Source organism: Raphanus sativus, chromosome 8, assembly GCF_000801105.2.
Source record: "Raphanus sativus cultivar WK10039 chromosome 8, ASM80110v3, whole genome shotgun sequence".
NCBI classification, from domain to species: domain Eukaryota; kingdom Viridiplantae; phylum Streptophyta; class Magnoliopsida; order Brassicales; family Brassicaceae; genus Raphanus; species Raphanus sativus.
The window spans coordinates 13,737,787-13,758,982 of NC_079518.1; the positions used below are offsets into that span (position 1 = coordinate 13,737,787).

Sequence of the window (21,196 nt, forward strand, 5' to 3'; positions counted from 1 at the left end):
TAGGTGATGATTGTTAGTTGGTTTTTAGATTTTGATTTCTGGTTTTTGGTTTTTAATTTTGCAGTAGATTTTACTTTTTTTTAAAACTTAATCGGTGATTATAGATTTTGGTTTTTAGTTTTTGGTTTTTGCTTTTAAAAATTAAAAAAAAATATTATTAATAGTAAAATGTTTATTCTGGAAAAATAAAAACTATCTTGAATCCTATAAAGATAGTTTTTTGACATATTGCTTGACAAATTCATTTCTAATTCTTGTTTTACTCTCTTTTTTGATTTCGCAGTAGATTTTTTTTAAAAACATGGATGGTTGTTTTAGATTTTGATTTTTAGTTTTCGTTTTTACTTTTAAACTTAATAAAATAAAAATATTCTTAATAGTAGAATATTTATTTTTAAAATAATAAAATATAAAATATAAAACACTGTCATCAAATACACATAATTTTATTTACAAAATTTGTTTTTAAAACAAAATGGAAGTACAAAATAAAACTATTGTAAATTCCATATAAATATATATTAATTTAATCTTGAATTTCTTTTATATTTGATCTCAAATTCTATTATACAAGTAATTAAGCATTGTAAATATAAAATTAATATCATACATTTGATTATTTTTTCTAATTTAATCTTTACATATATATTTTTGTGTTTATTGTTTTGTATAAATAATTTCTATAGCAATCAAAGTAGTAACTTTCGAGTGTTGAGATGAAAACCTCAAAAAAAGTTGCTTAGTTATATGCATAATCACTTATTTTATATTAATGAAGTACAAAAAATATTGATAATATGATGTTTGTAACCGTATGAGAGTGAGAATGAAGCATAAGCATGCGGTAAAATATGAAAAGAAAGACCAGTTACAAACAAGAAAAAAGACCACTGAGAAGAAAATGATAAAATTAAAGACTTACCCCATTGAAGTACACAGTTAAATCAGGATATCAAGTGGAGCGGGTTTATCCGGACAGAGGTCAAATCATTCAGGAGTATGGCCCTTCGGTGAATTCTTTGAAGGCTCACTGCTGGAAGATAAGGTGCCCACCAAAAATGAAACATTTCTTATGGCAATTAGTCTCGGGATGTATATCGGTTAAGAAGAATCTAATGGGAAGAGGTTTGAAAGGGGATACCGTTTGTGACAGATGTGGGGAACCGGAGGAATCAATAAACCATGTGTTTTTTGAGTGCCCACCGGCAGTTCAGATTTGGGCTTTGTCAAAAATCCCTTCAAATCTGAATATTTTCCCGACACAGTCGCTGTTTACAAACATAGATTATTTATTTTGGAGGATCCCACCAGGATGGAATGACCATCATTTTGCGTGGATCTTATGGTACATATGGAAAGCACGAAATAATAAAGTGTTTAGTAATTTGGATATTGATCCTTTAGAGACCCTTAAACTGGCAGAGAAGGAGGCATTATTATGGGACGAGGCACAAGCGAGTGTGACTCAGGAGTTAGACAGTACTAGCCTGTCAGATCCAGTGATACCCAATATACCCGGACGATGGTGCTTTACGGATGGCTCATGGAAAGAACATGACCAATTTTCAGGCCAAGGATGGTATAGCACACTGGAAGGTTTTGATGGACTTATGGGAGCAAGGAATACAAGAGCGGCTAGTTCGGCCCTACACTCAGAAATAGAGTCCCTTATTTGGGCAATGGAATGTATGCGGAATCTAAGGCAGTTTTCAGTTACGTTTGCAACGGATTGTTCTCAGTTGGTGAAGATGGTTTCGGAACCAGAAGAGTGGCCAGCCTTTGCAAGTTACCTAGAGGATATCTTCGTCCTGAAGAGAAGTTTCAACAGTTCAGAGCTCGTTCATATACCACGAACAGAAAATAACAAGGCGGACAGTCTAGCACGCAGTGTAAGGAAGCAACCGTCTTTTGTCGTTCATATGGATGCAGAGCTACCAGTTTGGATAACAGAGTCTATATGAGTCTGTTTGTTGCTGTCAAAAAAAAAAAAAAAAAAATAAAGACTTACCCCATTTTTTTTATAATGTTTTCGGTTTTTTAAAATATATCTTCACAATTTATTTATTTATTTTTTTTGGTCAAATATCTTCACAATTTATAAACCTGCTACTTCACATAGGAAACTTAACAAATCTCATGTGTTCTATTTACTCTCTAGCAGTTTCAATAAATTATTAACATTCTTCGTGACCACCAATGACAACCGTCGTGGTTGAGATTTCCCGAGTAGTCCCCACCGCTGAGTCGGTCCAAAACTCAGACAACTCGCTGGCAATCCCGTTGACTTTCTTCGATCTACCATGGCTATTGCTCCAACCAGTCAAGGTAGTCTTCTTCTACAGGCTCACCGAGTTGACTCGTGAGAATTTCCACTCCTTCATGCTCCCTAAGCTCAAGCTCTCCCTGTCCCTCGTTCTCCAGAGCTACCTCCCTCTCACCGGCCGCGTCACCTGGGATCCAAACGATCCCAAACCCAGCATCGTCGTCTCTCAAACGATGGCGTTTCGTTGACCATCGCCGAGAGGGAAGCTGATTTTTCTCATCTTTCTGGCTATGGACAACGTCCAGTAACCGAGTTACGTTCCTTGGTACCCGAGTTACCATTTTCTGATGATGACTCAGCATTGGTTTACTCTCTGCAGATCACGCTGTTCCCTAACCAGGGATTCTCCATCGGCTTCGCAGTACACCACGCCGTTTTCGACGGAAAAACTGCAACCATGTTCATCAGAGCTTGGGCCCACGTGTGCAAACGACACCTCGGATCAGAAAACAGAGTCAACTCCTCTCTTCCTCGGAATCTCACTCCTTCTCTTGACCGGTCGCTGGTCAACGATGTAACCGGACTCGATGAGAAGATGATCGAGTTGGTTAGATCTCTCAAAGGGGATGATAACACGAGGAGCCTGAGTCCGATTCCGACTCCCGCCCCCGCCAAGGAGGAACTCGGAAACGACGTTGTTCTATCCACGCTCGTGCTGTCTCGCGGCGACATCCAGAGGCTCCGGGAGCGAGTTCCAGATCAGAGGCTCCATCTCTCGACTTTCGTCATCGCGTACGCCTACGTGTGGACCTGCCTTGTGAAGGCGCGTGGAGGAGACGGGGACAGAACCGTGAGTTTCTTGTTTGTGGGAGACTTCAGAGAGCGGTTGGACCCGCCGCTTCCGGCTACCTACTTCGGAAACTGCGTGGTCCCGGCGGGTAGCTACAAACGCAAGGCGGCGGAATTTGCGGAGGAGGGAGGGTTCGTGAGGGCGGTGGAGATGGTAAGCGGACTGGTGAAAGGTCTGAGTAGTTCGCGGAAGATAGAAACGATTGCGGAGGAGTTTGCGGCTGCGTTCAGGGCCAAGGGCGAGAGCTCACAGTACGGGACGGTTGCTGGATTGACCGGGTTTGGAGTATATGAGTCGGACTTCGGGTGGGGAAGGCCGGTTAAGAGTGATGTTATCTCTATCCAAGGAGAGAAAATCTCGATGGGAGAGAGACCTGAAGAATCAGGTGGCCTGGAGATCGGAGTGTGTCTGAAGAAGACTGAAATGGACATCGTGTTTGCTTTGTTCTACAATGGTTTACAAAAGGCTACACGAAGTTTACTATAAACCATCCAGTTTACTATAAAACCATCCTTTTTTATTGTCACCAAACTACGTATAAACCATCCAATGTATAATAATATGTCAAAGTTTATGTTAATATATATGTACATATATAAATTAAATAATTATATGATGACAACATTGTATTCAGATTAGATTGATTTTAACCAAAGCTACATTTTGATCTGCGCAGGTGTTTATTTTGACTTATATATATGTCAAAACTTTGTTTACAAAATTAATGGTAAGTTTTATAAACACTAACAATATTTCCTTATGTATATTTGCTTTTTCATTTTAATAATTTTACAGTTTACATTGATACACGCCGTCAATTGTATTTATAGTTTCTTATTATTAGGCCTTTATCTATCAATTTATCAAAATCTAGATATTTTTTAAAAAAGATTTATAACTCACATATGATCCCATTTAGTTGTTTAGCGTGAGAAATTATATGTATTTGAGTTGTTCAATAGATTCTTGCTAATAGTTTCGTCACTAAAACAATAGCAGAAGCATCTGGAGAAAAAAACAACAACACGGGCTGAAGCATATAAACAAGGAGGTTATTGTATGTTTCTTTAACTCTTCGTCTATGTTCTTTACTGAACAATATTGGATTTGAAAAGTCTAACTTTTCTAAGAAACATATCTTGCCGATGATTTTGTCAAATTTTACGGAACCCAATTAATTAATCAGTTATTTTCTCTCTATCTTTCTTTATTCATCTCAATTAAATTACTTTGCTTTGATATTTGTTTGATCCAGAGTTATTTAGTGTTATTTCTAATTCTTCATATCACTTTCAGTAACCAGTAAGGTGAGATGAAGCAAATAAACAATTGGTTCATCAATTAGAGGAAGGGGAATTGGCACAGCAACCCAACTTCTTTCACTGTTTTGAAGAACAAAACGCAAAAGGTATACTATATTAGTATGTTTACTTCACACTTTTCTTGGTCTTAAAGACATATCCTAAACTTATAGATTTAACTCGAGTTTGAAACAACTTTGTGTGGATGAAAGCAATGCAGGTAACAGTAGTGGAAGAGGTTCTTTCACGTTGAAAGAAGCAATTATTTAGAGTGGATTTAGGAGCTGCATTTGGATGGGATTTGAAGCAGTGTTTAGAAAGTTGGGTTTATCCAGGAATAGGGACAATATTAAAAAAACAGTGTTTAAGGGTTAAAGTTGGGTTTATCCAGGAATAGAGACAGTATTAGAAAGCAGCTTTTATATGATGTTTTTAATGGATAGTTTTTTTTATTAGTAGTACACCTTCGTCTTTTACGCATGGTTTATAGACCTGAATAAATATAAGCCGCTTGAGCCCCTTCTATTGCTGCACAATCATTGAGATGCGGTTTAATCCAGAGGTTCTCAAACACAAAGTCAGCCATATTTCAGGTTCGATTATAATCATTGTTTAAAATTGGTTATTTATATATGTAAAAAAAAAATATTTTTTATCAAAACAGATGTAAGAGGAAGTGGATCAAAAAAATTACTCATGAAATTTATGAATTTAATGGTTCTAAAGCTGAAATAAAATTTTAATTAGTTGTACACTAAACATTATTTCTCATTAAAACTTATATATTATTTCCAAAAGGAATAATAAAAATAGTAATTTTTTTAATAAGATTGTAAATTTTTTAACTAAAAACAAATAAAACCGGAGGAAGTATATAAAACCGAATACATCAAATTCTAACGCGGACCTTTGCAATAAGACACGTGTCACTCTGGATGTTAGTGGAATCAGCATCCATATTTTTGTTTTTAGTTTTAAATTTATTTTGGGCTTTCACCTAAACACTCGTTACATTCGCCTGAGTAAATCGAATCATTTATCAGACTCTCATTTCTCTCCCAATCTACTTCACTCGCCAAACCTCTTTTCTTCGCCGGAACCCTAAGTCCGCTCCACCAATTTGAATTTCCCGGTAAGTTTAACCTTCTCCACCACCGTATCAATTTTAATCTGTCTAGGTCTTCGTGACGCAACGGATGTGAGAGGGAAGATAGTATTTGACGCGTTTTGCTATTTGTTTTGGTTTCAGCAGTAGATGAACGTGCGATTAGGGAACATCTGAATGGAGGGAGGTAGCGGAATCACTCACTCCACTTTAATTCATTCATCTCTTTAAGCTTTTCTTTCGGAAATTTTTGATTTTTTTTTTAAAAACATTATGTCTTATATGCTTCAGGAATAACCCCATGGATTTTGATGATGACAATGACTTTCAAAACCAGAATCTCCGTTTAGCTGGTGAAGAAGCTAACAATAAGTTTCCTCCCGTGTCTCTTCCAAGGTTTGATTTTGACGACGCGCATCTGAGGTTTGATAGTTTAGTTGGAACTGAGGGGTTTCTTGGTATGGACGAGTCTTTCGCCATTTCTAGGCATAATAATGTTTGGTCTGAGGCTACTTCCTCCGAATCTGTTGAAATGCTTTTGAATTCAGTTGGACAGGACCAAGTCGTTGTAAAAGAGAAATCTGGTACTTCGGATGAGGTAGGCTGCACCATGGAGCAATTGGAGCCTGGTCATGAGAATATTCTATCGAAAGATGAAACAGCAAACGCACAACCTAACCCACATGTGGCTGATACTCCAGGAGACTTCTCTGTCTTAAAGACAGATGCTGGACAGGAACAGGTCCTGGTGAAAGATGACTCACCAAAGGAGTCCTCCATGGAGGAAGATAATACTATTTTGGCATCGAATACAGCGGCTGTAGAGGATGTGGATACTGCTTGTCATGATAAGATAGGGACTGAGACAACGGATAGTCTTCTTGACCAGACTGTTGCGGAAGAGTTATCCATAGTGGAAAAGAATGCTGATGTAGCTTCAATTTCTTCGATTGTAGAGGATGTGAGCTCTACTAAGCATGATAAGATAGGAACTGGGACGACTGATAATCTTCTTACCGTTGCGGAAGAGTCATCTATGGAGGCAAATAATACTGTTTTAGCTTCGGTTACCATGACTAGAGAGGCTGTGGATACTGGTGGTCATGGTACGATAAGAACTGAGACGTCTGATACTCTTCTTGACCAAACAGAAGACGAAGAGAACACAGAATCAAGGATGGAAATCGGAACTGTACAGACTGGGGCTCCTGCTAGTGGTGAGCTGAATAATCAGACTACTTTGCTTCCAGATATTCTCAATGATGAAAATGATATCAGCGACCACACTGCTAGGTCTGATTTGAAGGATATGGAGCTATCTGATGTCACGGTACTAGAAAGAGGGGACCAAGCTCTCTCTGCTCTCGAGGTAGGTGAACCAGACGTTTCAGGGACCCAATGCGAAGATCTTCCTGTCAGCAGTGTGCATACTAGCGCAACTGTTGAGGCATCTTTGGAACTCGCTGGGGTATTAACGAATCTAACAAGCAGTGAACATAAATCTACTTTCCAGACTGAGACAGATACAGAGATACTTCGAGTTCAGACTTCAGAAAGTGTTAATGTTTCACAAATGGACTCAATGGTTGAATCCACAGAAGGTGATATGTCTAAGAAGAGTGAAAATAAGGAAGGTAGTGCTTGCATATCTAATATCAAACAAAGAATGGAATTGGCTGTCAGTGCCAATGATAGAGATCAGGACGCCAAGAGCTCTGAAGTCTTATCTGAAAGTGTTGTGTCCGAGTCCATTGGTTATGTTTCAAGAGACTCTGCGTCCAAGCTGGTGGAATCAAAATCTCAGTCTGACACCATTCCAGTAGACAAGTCAGGTAATGTTACTGTCTACTTCTTTTGATATATACTCTACTTTCATACCCTTGGTTCTGCATTTTTTTTTGGTTTAGCGTACTGCCGGTAGTTGCATACAAAATTGATATATCATAATTACTTATTTATAACCCTTTACATGTGTATGTGTATACATTTTATTTCTCAGGGACTATGATTGATGGTAAAGAATGTGAAGCATCTCCTCTCAATCCTGAAGAATCGCAACATCTAAGCCAATATGGAGCATCTGCTGTCATTCTTACATCTTCAATAGATTTACATGTGGTGAATACATCATCTCATGCTAATGAGCAAGTCAGTTGCTCTGTAAGCGAGAAGGTTTCATCTGGCGAACCTGAAAATTGTCAAACTGCTCCACCTGTTGAAGCAAGTAGTTCAGTGATTCATATTGCACAACAACCTAGGAAGCATACTGAAGATACTCAGCAAGGTACACAATTTGTCGATGGCTGTCCTGCCTTTGAAGGGTCAAAGGATGCAGTAGATGCTGATGCCGCTGGACAATTCTTGCCTCAGCAGTGCGAGGAAACAGTTTTAGAAGAAAATCTAACAGAAGTTGTAGACGTCCCTGGTAAATGTTTTTTTTTGGCCGTAGTATTTGCACGTGCTCTTTTCTTTGTATACTGTCGTTCCTTAAAGACCTTACCATATTTGTTTACCTTTGGATGGTTTATATGTTGTAGTGATCTTTTTTACTTTTGCGTTATCCTCAGAGATTCGGTCAGGTCTGGACAAGGATGCAACAAATGAAAACCTTAAAGCTAGCTCCTTGGCTAATCTTCGGAGTGAAGCTGGGTCAGATTGTCAGGAAGAGGATAAGAGTGCTGCATCCGATGGGATTATGACATCTGTGGCACCGGTTTCATACCCCACAGGTGAGTTTTATGATCATGTAGCATCAAGAAACTTTCTTTCTAGCAGTTTCTCTGATTTTTTTTCAAAAGATTGGTTTATTAAAAAGATACATATTTTAGGTGTGTTAATACTTGTGAATTTCCACGATAGAATCAACAACCTGTGTAAAATTTAAATAAAAGAATCTGTCTATTAAAGAAACTTATGACCAAGTCTTAACGGTCTTGATCTTGCGGATATTGCAGGTTTTGTAATCGGTATAGGAGAGTCATGTGCTTCTACAAGTGCTAAGCCTTTTGTGGAGTCCCACATTACTGGAACTGAAGACCCTGTTACAAATATAGGGACTCCTGTTATTTCTTCCCCAGCTCTTAAGACGACCGAACTTCAACTTAATAAGACAGAGACAAACAGTGTAAAAAAGCCAGAGGATCAGAATACTGCGAGTTTGATGTCTACCGAATCTCCGTCCTTGAATAGAAACACGACCTTCAGCAGTGAGCTGAACTTGACTTCCGATCCAAGGAAAGCAGTGGAAATTTCCAAAGCCACCCTTGTCTCTCCGGTACGTCCAGCTTATATCTGAACATAGTTTCATCAGTAGACAAAGCGAATACTGTTACATTATGTTGTTATCATCCTTACGTAGCATATGCTTTTGTTTATTTAGACTGTGGTGGGATCTCCGTCAAAATCTAGCTTAGAGAAAACAGCTGCAAAGTCTTCCAAAACAAAATCTGAGCGTAAACCCAGGCGAACACCTAAATCTGCAGGAAAAGAGACTTCTAGAAAAGGAAATAGTGTAAAGGGGGCTGCACCTTTTCAACATTTTCAAAGTGCAGGCAAAGCAAATGCGGTTATTCAGGGTTCTGCATCTTCTATTCAAATCACACACTCTACTGAGAAGCAGCAAAGTCTTCAGACCCCTGTTCTTAATTCGTTTGGTACCCTTTCAGGCCCCACGGCTAGTCTACCTGATCTGAATTCTTCTTCTCTCTCAAACGTTTTGCGTCGACCTTTCACTGACTCGCAACAAGTGCAACTACGTGCACAGATTTTTGTTTACGGGGGTCTGATGTAAGTTCTACTATATTACTCTGTACATGCTCTTAAGTTTTGTCGAGTCAGTGAGACACTCAGTAGCGATCACATTCAGATTTATTGCACATCTTACTCTCTTACAGAAGTATAATTCTTTTGTTTTTTTGTTTACCCGTTGCAGCCAAGGGACAGCACCTGATGAAGCTTATATGATATCTGCATTTGGTGGTGCAGGTGAGATTGTTATTTCTTGTAACTTATTGCATTATCCCTGTTTGAGACAAAGCATGTTCACTCTGCACTTTTGTAGATGGTGGGAAAGGCAGTTGGGAGAAAGCATGGCGTGCTTGTGCTGTAAGGGCTCAGAGAATGCGTGTTGCTAGTCCTGAAACGCCAGCGCAATCACGTGCAGGTTTCCAATTTGATTTATTCTGCTTTTCAAGCTCTTATGGTCTGCTTGTGTTATTTCTCAGCTGCTGTTTGCATTTCTTAGCTAAATACCAGAAACTGCATTTTCAGGGAAGACAGAAACCCCGTTCATGGGTCACACCAGCAGCAAAGAGAGTTCAGCGACAAAACCCATAATTCCACTCTCATCACCTTTATGGGTTTGTCAACTCCCTTGGAAACGTTACAATCAAGAAGCATTCATAGAGGTTCAGCTGCTGCGCTACTGCCTTCTTCATCCCATGCTCACCAAGCGACACCAATTGCGAATATTGGACATAATACCGCTTGGATGTCGCCTCTCCCATACCCCAACCCTTGGCTTACTTCTCCTCAGACCAGTGGGTTCGATGTTGGTTCGCGTTTCCCCGGTTTCCCAATCACCGAAACTGTAAAATTGACACCCACAAAAGAACCGTCCTTGCCTTACTCTGGCGGTAAGCATGTTCTGACTGGAACTTCTGGCAATGTTTTCAAAGGGACACAAACACTTGAGCCAGCCAGTACAGTTTTACCACCTGGTCAACATTCCACTGGGACGAAATCAAGGAAACGGAAAAAAATGCCAGTCTCTGTGGACTCTGATCCAAGCATTGTATATTCGCTGCAGCAGACAGAAGTGGTTGTCTCACCTCTTGGTTCTATATCTACACCTGTACCTGTTACAGCTGCTCCGGGTAGTTTGGCTTCTAACGCAGGCACCCTACCCAGTGTTGGTTCCATCTCTGCAGTCCCTATGAACCTGGTATCAACATTCCCCGGGAAGAAAATGAAATCGTCTCTGCAGTCCCCAATTTTTGGTGGTAACCTTGCATCTGAAGTTAAGCAGATATCTGTTTTGCCGGTAGATACCATTGATAAACTTAATGAAGCTAAGATGCATGCAGAGGATGCTTCTGCTCTTGCTACTGCAGCTGTTAGTCAAAGCGAATACGTATGGAAGCAGATAGAGCAACAAAGGCATACTGGCCTCCAGCCAGAAACTCAAGGCATATTAGCTTCCGCTGCTGTTGCCATAGCTGCTGCCGCTGCAGTGGCAAAGGCTGCAGCTGCTGCCGCCAATGTCGCAGCTGGTGCGGCATTTCAGGCAAAATTAATGGCTGAAGAAGCAGACCTTCCAAGTGTTTCTTATCAGGGTAATGAACTCCCCAAGTCAAATGATGTAATAACTCAAGGCCAGGGTACCCCTGCTTCTATCTTGAAGGGTGAAGGTGCAGTGGTGAGCTCCAGTTCGTTCCTTAGTGCTGCTAGAGAGGCAGCTAAGAAGAGGGTTGAGGCTGCCACAGCGGCCACGAAACAAGCTGAAAATATGGATTCCATTATTAAGGCAGCAGAACTGGCATCAGAGGCGGTTTCACAAGCTGGAATACTTGTTTCAATGGGTCATCCTCCGTCGCTCAATAAGCTGGTGGAGGTGGGTCCAAGTGGTTACTGGAGGCAGGCTCGAGAATCTGTGGAAGTTCAGCCCTGTAAAGTGGGTGTATTAGAAAAAGAAACTGTGACTACTAGTGATAAAGCTTTTGCTAGTCCCAGCACTACGCATACTGAGTTGGATGGCTCTCGGAGAACAGCTGGTGGTCAAGGTCTAGTTTCTACCACTGGAAAGAAAACAAATGGACGGAAAGGTCATATAAGTGCAGACTTTGCTAAACACACGGCTGTAGCTTTCGAGCCAGCAGTTGGGTCAAAATCTTCGATTGACACCCAGACTGAAAGTGAGCAGATTATGAAAAAAACAAACGACGAGTGCATCAAGGAAGGTTCTCAAGTAGAGGTTTGTGCTATGGTTGCATATATACACTTTCTATAGCAAACTGCTCGCTGCTGGTTGTGTTTCTTTTTGTAATGGAGGTAAAACTTCCCTGTGTAGGTTTTCAAGGAAGGACCTGAATTAAGAACTGCATGGTACTCTGCCAATGTATTGGGCTTAGAGGATGGGAAAGCTTATGTGCTGTTCAATGACCTTTCTGTAGAACAAGGTTTGTTAGTTTGCCATAATTTTCTTTATGTTGTCCTTGCAGTGATCTGTATTTGGTAGTTCAATTGCTTGACAAGTCAGTGACCCATTTAATCGTTCTCTCTCATTTTACTTTACATATTTTGCTCAAGTGTATGATAGATATGTAACCATATATAATTTCCCACTTTCCATTATTATAATTTATGCATGTGCAGTACTCAATTAGTTGATTAGTTGATCCGATTATTTTCTCTCTTATCAGGAACAGATAAGCTGAAGGAGTGGGTAGCCCTCAAAGGTGAAGGTGATGAGGCCCCAAAAATAAGGACTGCTCGTTCTATTACTGCCCTGCCATATGAAGGAACCAGGAAGAGACGTAGAGCTGCCATTGGGGATCCTGTTTGGAAAATTGGGGACAGGGTAGACTCGTGGGTTCATGACAGGTAACTGGCATCTCTTTTGCCTGCGGTTTTAATGCGTGCCCCTAACAGCAATGAGCCCACGACACAAATTCTGCATCGTTGGTTTCAACTTTCCGTATTGTGAAATCCTATTCATTCCACTAACTTTGGAAGCTGTATCTATATGTTTTGTTCTCCTTTAGTTGGTTGGAGGGTGTTATCACGGAGAAGAACAAGAAAGATGAAAATACAGTGACTGTGCATTTTCCAGGTTCGTAAAGACGTGTGATGAAGATATCTCATTTTCATGCTCTAAACTGCTTCTCTGTATCAGTGTGCTCAGAACTTTCTTTTTTCTTTTTGGCAGCACAAGGAGAGACTTTGACTATCAAAGCTTGGAATCTTCGTCCTTCTCTTCTATGGAAAGATGGAAAGTGGATTGAATATTCTACTTCAGGGGAAAACATCAGCTCGTCACATGAGGTACCATGACCTTTCTGTGGAGCTAGAAGCTTCGGTTTGGATGCTTTGCTATTAGTGAAAGACCCTAAATTTTGAATTGCAGGGTGATACCCCAAAGGAGAAGCGTCCTAGACTAGGACCTCCAGCTCCTGTGGCTGAAGGAAAATACACGAAAATGGAAACTGCTGATGATCCGGATTTAGGTAAAAAGCCTCAAACTGGTGTTCTTGACCTCGGTGTTTCAGAGACTACATTTAACATCGGGACGAGTACCAGAGAAGCGGGCAATCCTGGTCCACCCCGAATGAAGAGGACAGGTTTACAAACGCAGGGAGCAAAAGTGATTTATGGTGTCCCTAAACCTGGAAAGACAAGGAAGTTCATGGACGTGAGCAAACACTACGTTTCAGAGGCGAGCCATCAAACTCGGAAACAGAAGGAACCAGCTAAGCCTGTGAAACCAATTGTGCCCCAAAATCCAGGACCAGGGAGCTGGAGATTGCCTTCTAAAACCGTTTCCAGAGAGAAACAGACAACAACATTGAAGCCCAAGAGTTTCAAACCTGCGCCCAAGACCAAAGAGAAACCGGTTGCTGCATCTAGGATAGTTCCCCGCATGGACTCTCGTAATACACCAGCCTCAAGTGTGGAATCTGATGATGCCGTTGGTCAGAGTGGAGAGAACAAAAGTACCGGATCTGGAACAGTTTCTAGTGTTACATCCAAGGGAACAGGGGAAGAGCAAAATAGTTCCTCGAGCACTACTGGTAAAGGGAAAGTGGCTCCTACTGCAGGGAGGTTAGCCAAGATTGAAGAGGATAAGGCGTTGGCTGATAATTCTTCAAATGCATCAGATGGAATGGAACCACGTAGATCTGTCCGCAGGATTCAGCCAACTTCTAGAGTAAGTATACATGATATTATTACATTAATTTCTTTACAGCAATCGCTTAATATGATCCTGATTCACTTTTGAATTTATGTTTGCGTTGCTCTCCAGCTGCTTGAAGGTCTGCAATCATCGATGATGACCTCGAAGATTCCTTCCATGTCACAGGGCAGAAGTCACCAAAGTCGAAGCAAAAAGTAACCGTAGAGGTAATGTTATATAGTGTCACGGTAGTAAAATGACTTGGAGGCAACCATATTGAGCTAAGACTATTTATTTTGTTTTCGGCAGGCAAAGTAGGTGATGGAAGGAGCATAAGCTAAGTGCACATAAAAACCTAAGAAGAAGAATATATGTTATTGGTTGGTTGAAGCTCCGTTGTTGGTTGGGGGAGAGATTATATGTTATTGTAGGTGTGTTTTGATGTTTATTTAGTCGGATGTTCTCTCTCTCTCACTCGATGCGTCTCAGAGAGATGAGATGAAGAAGTATATTCGTGACATCGTTGTTACTAAACAACATTTTATTATTGCCAAGTATCATCATCATCTTCCCTTCCTCCTCTCATAAGTATAGTATGATGAAAATACATTTATTTAAGATTATGATCCGCACAGCTGAATTTATTACACAGTTGTGATATTTGATTAGTTTCAAGGAAGCTATTACAAGAATGAATCATCCATCATCATCAACCAGTTGAAGCTTTCTCGTTCTTCATGATCATATGGAAAGATTTGACTTTGTCTTCCTCTACGATCTCTCTGAGAACATCATCTTCAATCTTTTCAGCTTGCCACTGTGACGGGTCCTCTACAAATTCTTCGCTGAAAATCATACTTGAGACCCACTCTTTCCACGTCGTCCTCCTGTATTTGTCTTCCTCAAGTGTTCCTCTGGACAAGAGCTGGTAGACGTACACCACTTTCTGCTGTCCTGGTCTGAACGCGCGTGCTATTGCTTGCTTTGTCTTGGAAGGATTCCACTCCGAGTCAAGCATGATCACCCTTGAAGCAGCAGTTAGACTGATCCCTTCTGCACAAGCTGTGATGGAAGCCAGCAGAACACGAGAAGGACCTCCGTGTTCTTCGAATTTGTCTATCACTCTGCCTCTGTCAAACAGCTCAAGATCCCCTGTTAAGGTAAGGATCTCTCTCCCTCTCTTCCACCTGAACACATTCTCAAACAGCTCAAGAAACAGGCGGATGGGCGCAATGTTGTGGCAGAAGATGAGAATCTTCTCCCTCTTAACCACCCTAAACACGAGGTTCAGCACAAACATGACTTTGGATCCTTTCTTGGCGTCATGCTTGAGCTTCTCAATCTCAAAAAGCTCCTCAGGGTTGAAGAACTTAGCACAACATGTAGAGGTTTTAACCAGCCAAGGATGGATAGCTGCTAAGGTTATGAGAAGCTCCAACTCGAGGGGATAACCAGGGTAAGTGGACATTATCGTCTGAAGTTTGTTAAGAGTCTTGTGCTGTAAATCAGTGGAGTTCATCAACAACGTGTAGATCTGCAAACCAGGAAGAACATCACCACTTCCGCTTCCACTTCCTTCATAGTTATCGATGAAACCGCTGGTCATGTTCCTCAACATGTTAAGTCCTTGCAAGCGCTCGTCTCCAACTTTTGTGTCAATCTTCTTGGCTATGATGTCAAGGAAGAACTTCCTCGCTCTGTTTTCGATCAAGTGAGGCGCCTTTTGTACAGTTTGGTTGGTATTGAACTTCTCGTCCAACTCCATTAGAACCTCATGGATAAACTTGGGTCTAGCCAAGCACAAAGTGTTGAAGTACTCACAGAAGTTGTTCTGAAACAGTGTACCAGACAGCAGAACCCTCAAGTCAGTGTCAACTTTCATCAAAGCCTTTCGCAATCTCGACTTGGTACTCCTAGGGTTGTGTCCCTCGTCTAGAACCAGAAGCCCTGGAGACTCTCTAAGTACTTTAGCCATATACTTTCTGTGAGCAAACTTGGAATCTTCTCTCATCAGTGTTAGAAACGAAGTGTAACCCATTACAAGAACACTAGGCTGCGCATGCCACTTCTGAATCTTGTCTAAACAGTCGATAACATGACTAACATCTTGGCTCGGTTTCGGAATCCCCTTGAACTGAATCTTGTCCTCTTTGGCTACACAGTAGGTTCTACGGCCATGGATCAAGTGAACGGGAACTGGAATCTCCCATTTGATGAACTCCTTGTACCATGTGTACAAGGTTGTTTTGGGAGCAAGAACCAAAGGCCTCTTCCCAGGGAATATCTTCAAGTAGCTTGCAAGAAAAGCAATGATGAGAAACGTCTTGCCTGCTCCAGGGGTGTGAGAAACCACGCAGCCACCTATCTTATCTGAACTCGGATCCATCATGGAGGGAATCACTGACCCGGCTAGGTTCCTCCAGAGAAACTCAAAGGCTTTTCTCTGGTGCATGTGAAGTTTTCTCTTGAGCTGTGGTATTAGTGACCAAACGTTCTCACTTTCATCAGGCGAGGGAACCTCTTCTAAGGAAGCCACAGGCATAGTGAAACTGCGGCTCTCATCTCCATCTTGTTTCACCTTAGTGTCAATAATGTCTTCTTCGTTGATGTGCTTAGCCTCTGTGGTCCATTTCTTTTGTCTCGCCTGTCCGATAAAATGTACATTAATTAGAAGTTGAACATTACTATCTGCTAGAGTTTCACTACACTTACAAAAGGTGCAGAAACATCTCTTATCTCCGATCCTACATGACCACATAATCTGCAACACATTCCTATTTCTTCATTCAGTTCATAATCATGTTCACAACCACTTGTTGCTTTCTGGAACGCCTCGTTATCCACTCTCAACTGAAATTATTATTAAAGATCAATGATTTTTGAAAAAGGAAAGTTTGTTAGGCAAGTAATTAAAAATATTTCCAAAAAATAACATTACCTCATTGTCATCAAGAATGTAAGAAGAAGCCATACATAGTTCCATCTCCCTCCATAACATCTCATTCTCCGACGTCTCTCCCTCACTATCATCATCATCATCCTCACTCGACCCGTCTTCACCTTCCATTGCAGTGCTTGTGGGGTTCTTTAACGCTTCCCATTGCTCAACAACACTGTTTGTTTCCTTCTTGGCTGCAATCGTGGAGTCAATATTACTCATGTATGACTCTATCAGCTTGTTATAAGCACCTGCGCTCAATGTTCTCTTCTTGAATATCTGCGGTTCATCAGAATGTCCGGCTTTCCCATAACCAGACCTTATCCGGGAGCGTGATCCTGTTTTCTTTTGGACCGAGGACTTGCTCATGTTGTCAACCCAACCCAAGTCAGATTCCATCTCATCCATTTCAGACAACATCTTCTTCTTCCCATATTTAGACGTAGCTTTACTACGATACCTATCCATCTCATCCATCAAATTACCACTCCACAAACTGTTTGCATTGAAACCAAACTCTTCCAACGGTATAGGGTCAAAGACAGGAGTGAAGGGAATAACTGAGAGCTCGCGGCTTCGACCAGTTCCATCTCTTTTCTTCATCTTCATCTTCATCTTCTTCTTCCTCTTCCTCGCTGCTTTGTCTACCAAAACAATCTCACTTTCCTTACCCTTACTAAACCCCTTTGCGCTGCTATTTTCCCCAAAGAAGTGTGATAAGGGTAAGTACAAATCATCATCTGTATCTCTATCATCATCATCATTACTATCTTCTTCATCATCATCATCTTCGTCGTCATCAGTCCATGTGCTGTACTTATATGGCATCAGCCTTACCCATCCATCCTTTGAATCTGGCAGAACCCCAGAGAAACCATATCTTTCAGGCCTCATGTTTCTTCTCTTGGATCGACGCAGCTCCATCACCTCCTCCTCCTCCTCCTCTTCACTTTCCTCCTCCTCCTCTACATGAACATAATCTAGAGCAGGAGTACCATTGCTCTCATCTGGACTGAATGTAACCACCTTTGACATGTAAACTCCATCTTCCACCGTTATATTCATTGCACTCAAACAAGAACTACTAGTAGACTCCTCTTCACCATTCACAATCAGATACACCATCTTGTTTTGGATTGTTTTGATATGGAACACTGTGCTTTTCAAGACTGATGTAACAAGAAGCCAAGAGAGATCAGACATGAACTTGCCGAGTGTAAGCCTTGTTTTCACCAGCGAAGCACTGTCCTCGGAGTATCTCCATCTGTAGAACCGGTCCACGCTTTGTTCCTTGGGAAACTTTTGTAGAATGGAGATTTGGTCCAGTCCCATGAGCACAGAAGCTCTATTCATCCTATGCTTCTCCGAACTGATGCAGCCTTGGTCTATATAGATGCTGACGTAGAACTCACACAAGCACTCAGGTTCATGAGGCTTCCTCTCTATTGATACAATCTTTGCATCAACCCAAACCTACATACACCACGCACACACAGAATCTCACAACAAGAAACCAAAATGATCATAGTTTCAAGGCAGGGCCGGTCTTGGACAAAGCTGTGGCCCCAAATTTTTTGAGAAAAATTGTAATATAGATTTCCAAATTTGTAAAAAAAAAAAGAAAAATATTATTGAAACATTTTCTAAATCGCCTACAGCCCCTCAGGGCCTGCCTTTCAAGGGAAGTGAATGTAATACATACCGGGTCCAAGTCATCCTCTGGAGTCACTTCATCTTTCTGATAGAGAACACAAACATCAACACCGTGGCGTAGAAAAGTGGTGCAGTCGATGGTAGTGGCCTTTCTTGATCTAAGACGAAGCCATTGAAAAGGTTTTACATCATCCAATACATGCCCCTTCTCCAAAAGTCGCATGGTCATCGATCCACTCTCGACTCTTAAGTACTCCACGGCCTTCCAAGTCCCTGAACTGAACACCTCGAAAGCTGCACACAAGCAGATAGATGATCACCTCTAAATGCAGAACATTATAAGTAATATATGGAGACATAGCATCTTCTTCTAAAAGGACTTACCGCATGGATCAAACGTATGGTTCAACTGATAGTAACGCTTTCTCTTCATTTTTTGATGACACACAAACGATCTCCTCCTGCAGTGAAACAAATATATAGAACAGTCAAAATATGAAACTCTCACATATAAAGTTTACCAGAAACAATCAGAGAATCTACACATATATATATATATATATATGTATATAGCTTCATCATGATTCATGATTATTTTTTTTTTTTTTTGAGCAAACATGATTCATGATTATTTATCTAAAACTTTTTGTAGATAAAGAGGCATGACAAAAGCTTTAAACTTTATGTGTTTTTTTTGCTAAGATTTAAACTTTATATTGAAGTACAGACAAACCCAAAGATCTTTGAGGAACAGAGAGAGTCAAAAAGAAACAGAACATATGATCTTTATATTTGAAACATGATCATATTGTTTGTGTGGACATAAACCAACTTTTGTTACGGTTCTGGAAAGAGACAAACAAACGATGATCATGTACGGAACAGACAAAACTACAGATTGAGAGAAAAAACACAAACTCATCATATGATATATATATATATATATATGTGGTGTAAAGAGAAGAACGATCAGAGCACACAGAATCAACCAATCACCACCTTGTGAGTGAAGTGAAATGAGTTCCTATGTGGGATTGACCAGAAGGGGAAATTAGATTATAGAAAAATGATCAAAATCGAAAAGGACGGCGAAGAATACAATACCACACACACACACTCGCTCCCTGAGAATCTCGGGCAGTGTGTAACTTTTTCTCTCTCTTTTTGCATGAATTTGCGCAGAATCGATATAAAGTGATGAGAGATAAAAAAGGTGAGATTGAAAGTGACTGAAGAGTAGTGTTTTATGTAAGGACCAATGGTACAATTGTCATTTCACAAAACCTGCTTTTTTTTGGGAAATAAATTCCTTTGACTACGTAAATTAGATTTTCTTTCTAAATCAAAAGATTTCCTCGTAGGTAGATTTTCTCTTCTTTTTTTGCTTGGTAAATAGGGGATCAGCTGCCACCGTTTCTGTCAAAATTTTCATCATTCTCACATGTTACTCAGCGGTAAGACTGTCACTTTGAAGTGGTGGAAAGTGGTGGATGTCATCAGTTCTAGTTTGATTATCCCTAACCAAATGAATATGAGTTTTAGTATATGTTTTTTCTTTAACTTAAAACTAGATTTTGACCCGCGCTTTGGAAGCGCAGAATATTTTACGATAAAAAATTTCACTAATAACTTAACAAATATTTTGGTAATTTTTAGAAGAGTGTGTATTTAAATTCAATCCGATTGTGACTATACCCGTTAATCCGGAGATCTGACAATTCAATTTTGGTTTTTAAAATATTCATATTAAAAAAGTCACTAAAACCCGAGACTAACCGATTGAACTGATGTATGACCGATATGTAATCTAATTAGATTTAAACTGTAATAGTTTCATAATTTGTAATCTTATAATCCAAATTTTAAAGTTTATTATTTTGCAATTTATGAAAATATGACGTTTCTACAAAATTTTAAAGAGAAAATGATAGATATAAAATAATAAGATTAATTATTGTATTATTTGGAAAAATTGATAGTAGTATAAAAATATTTTGTTTGAAAACATTGATAATAGTATAAAGAAATAAATATATTGTTTGGAAACATAGATAGTAGTATAAATAAAGGAACATTTGTGATTTAATGTAGATTTAACTATAAAGTATAAAGGTGTATTTAATTTAAAAATTTATAAAATAAATGTTAGATCCAACAGAATGTTTCTGTTTTAATAAGATAGACTAGAGATAATTGGTTGTATATCCATATCAAGAGAGCCAATATTAAGTAAATACCTTCATGCATTTAAAACTTCATATAACTTGTAATATTTGTTGGTTGAACTTTTAATGTTAAAAAAAAAAACTTTTAATGTTGTTCATACACTCATTTTCTCATTATTTTATTTCTTAATTCCTATATAATCTTCATCCAAAGAATGAGATTTACCTTTCTCTCTCCTCCGCTTTTTCTAAATCTAAAAGCAAACAATGTTCGGGTATGGCGTTCGAGCGGCGCGTGAGCACGCGTTCCGGCACCGGAGCCACTCTCTCTCCTTTCGGTCTCGTCTTTCCTTTCCTTCTTCAATCCCAAATTACTATCTCCGTCTTGTTATTGGTTCTGCTCTGGAGGACAGCTCGAATTTGTCTCTGCTCGCGAGGAGATCAAGGTCCGACGTGGGTTCAGATGGTGGTGGAGTCTCGACGCAGTAATGGTCTGGCTTAGCTGTTGAAGAAGCCGGTTTTTTGGGTTGTACCGACGGTTCTTTTACCATATGAAGAGGCCTCAACACGTAAAGGAGGTGGAGCCGCTTTGCTCTATTATGGTGGCTTTGGTTTCCGGTCGGCTTAGAGAGGCAGCGGTTGCGGTTGGTGGTCTCATTCTCGGCGTCTTGGTGAGCCGCCATCGTTTACTTCTGTCATGGATGTCTGGAGGTTCTCTCAACTCGAGGGCGAGCTTACTGTAGGGTAATGGAGTGTGATGTTGTCTTCATGGTGGTTCGTTGTGTTTTTTATGTCGCGGTGTTGGAGCGGTTATGACCGTCTCCAATACAGTGTGGTAAATGTTCATCTTCCGGTTCTTTCACTTTTCGACTCGTATTCTGGTTTTTCGATAAATCTTAGTCGAAGAAGTACTTTAGATTTTGCTTTTGAAAATTGATTGTTGTCTCTGTCGTGGTCACCGGTTTAACGAGTTCAAGTAACCATCTTTTGGCGGACACCCCGACTTAAGTGCTAGTCGGATCTGTTTCGA

At 40.2% G+C, this 21,196-nt stretch overlaps 2 protein-coding genes and 1 pseudogene across 2 annotated transcripts; 2 read left to right on the plus strand and 1 right to left on the minus strand.

Annotated features, from left to right (window-relative positions):
• Positions 1-1,993: 1,993 nt before the first annotated feature.
• Positions 1,994-4,867, plus strand: LOC130499246 (phenolic glucoside malonyltransferase 2-like; annotated as a pseudogene).
• A 549-nt stretch (positions 4,868-5,416) lies between these two features.
• LOC108821951 (uncharacterized) lies at positions 5,417-13,982 on the plus strand. The gene is given in 18 exon segments (XM_056992758.1): positions 5,417-5,546; positions 5,667-5,706; positions 5,811-7,351; positions 7,519-7,944; positions 8,087-8,248; positions 8,474-8,793; positions 8,899-9,305; positions 9,451-9,503; positions 9,580-9,681; positions 9,789-9,875; positions 9,878-11,490; positions 11,587-11,695; positions 11,939-12,119; positions 12,281-12,348; positions 12,445-12,560; positions 12,643-13,443; positions 13,540-13,637; positions 13,720-13,982. Coding segments are annotated over 15 exon segments (6,066 nt in total). The 5' UTR covers positions 5,417-5,546; positions 5,667-5,706; positions 5,811-5,820; the 3' UTR covers positions 13,630-13,637; positions 13,720-13,982.
• Positions 13,967-19,074, minus strand: LOC108837160 (SNF2 domain-containing protein CLASSY 1-like). Its single transcript, XM_056992759.1, has 6 exons — positions 19,001-19,074; positions 18,386-18,462; positions 18,051-18,295; positions 16,349-17,821; positions 16,123-16,260; positions 13,967-16,054 (listed from the first exon to the last, which is right to left on the minus strand). Exons 2-6 carry the CDS (start codon positions 18,432-18,434, stop codon positions 14,120-14,122), a joined length of 3,840 nt encoding a protein of 1,279 aa, XP_056848739.1. The 5' UTR covers positions 18,435-18,462; positions 19,001-19,074; the 3' UTR covers positions 13,967-14,119.
• Between the last annotated feature and the right edge of the window lie 2,122 nt (positions 19,075-21,196).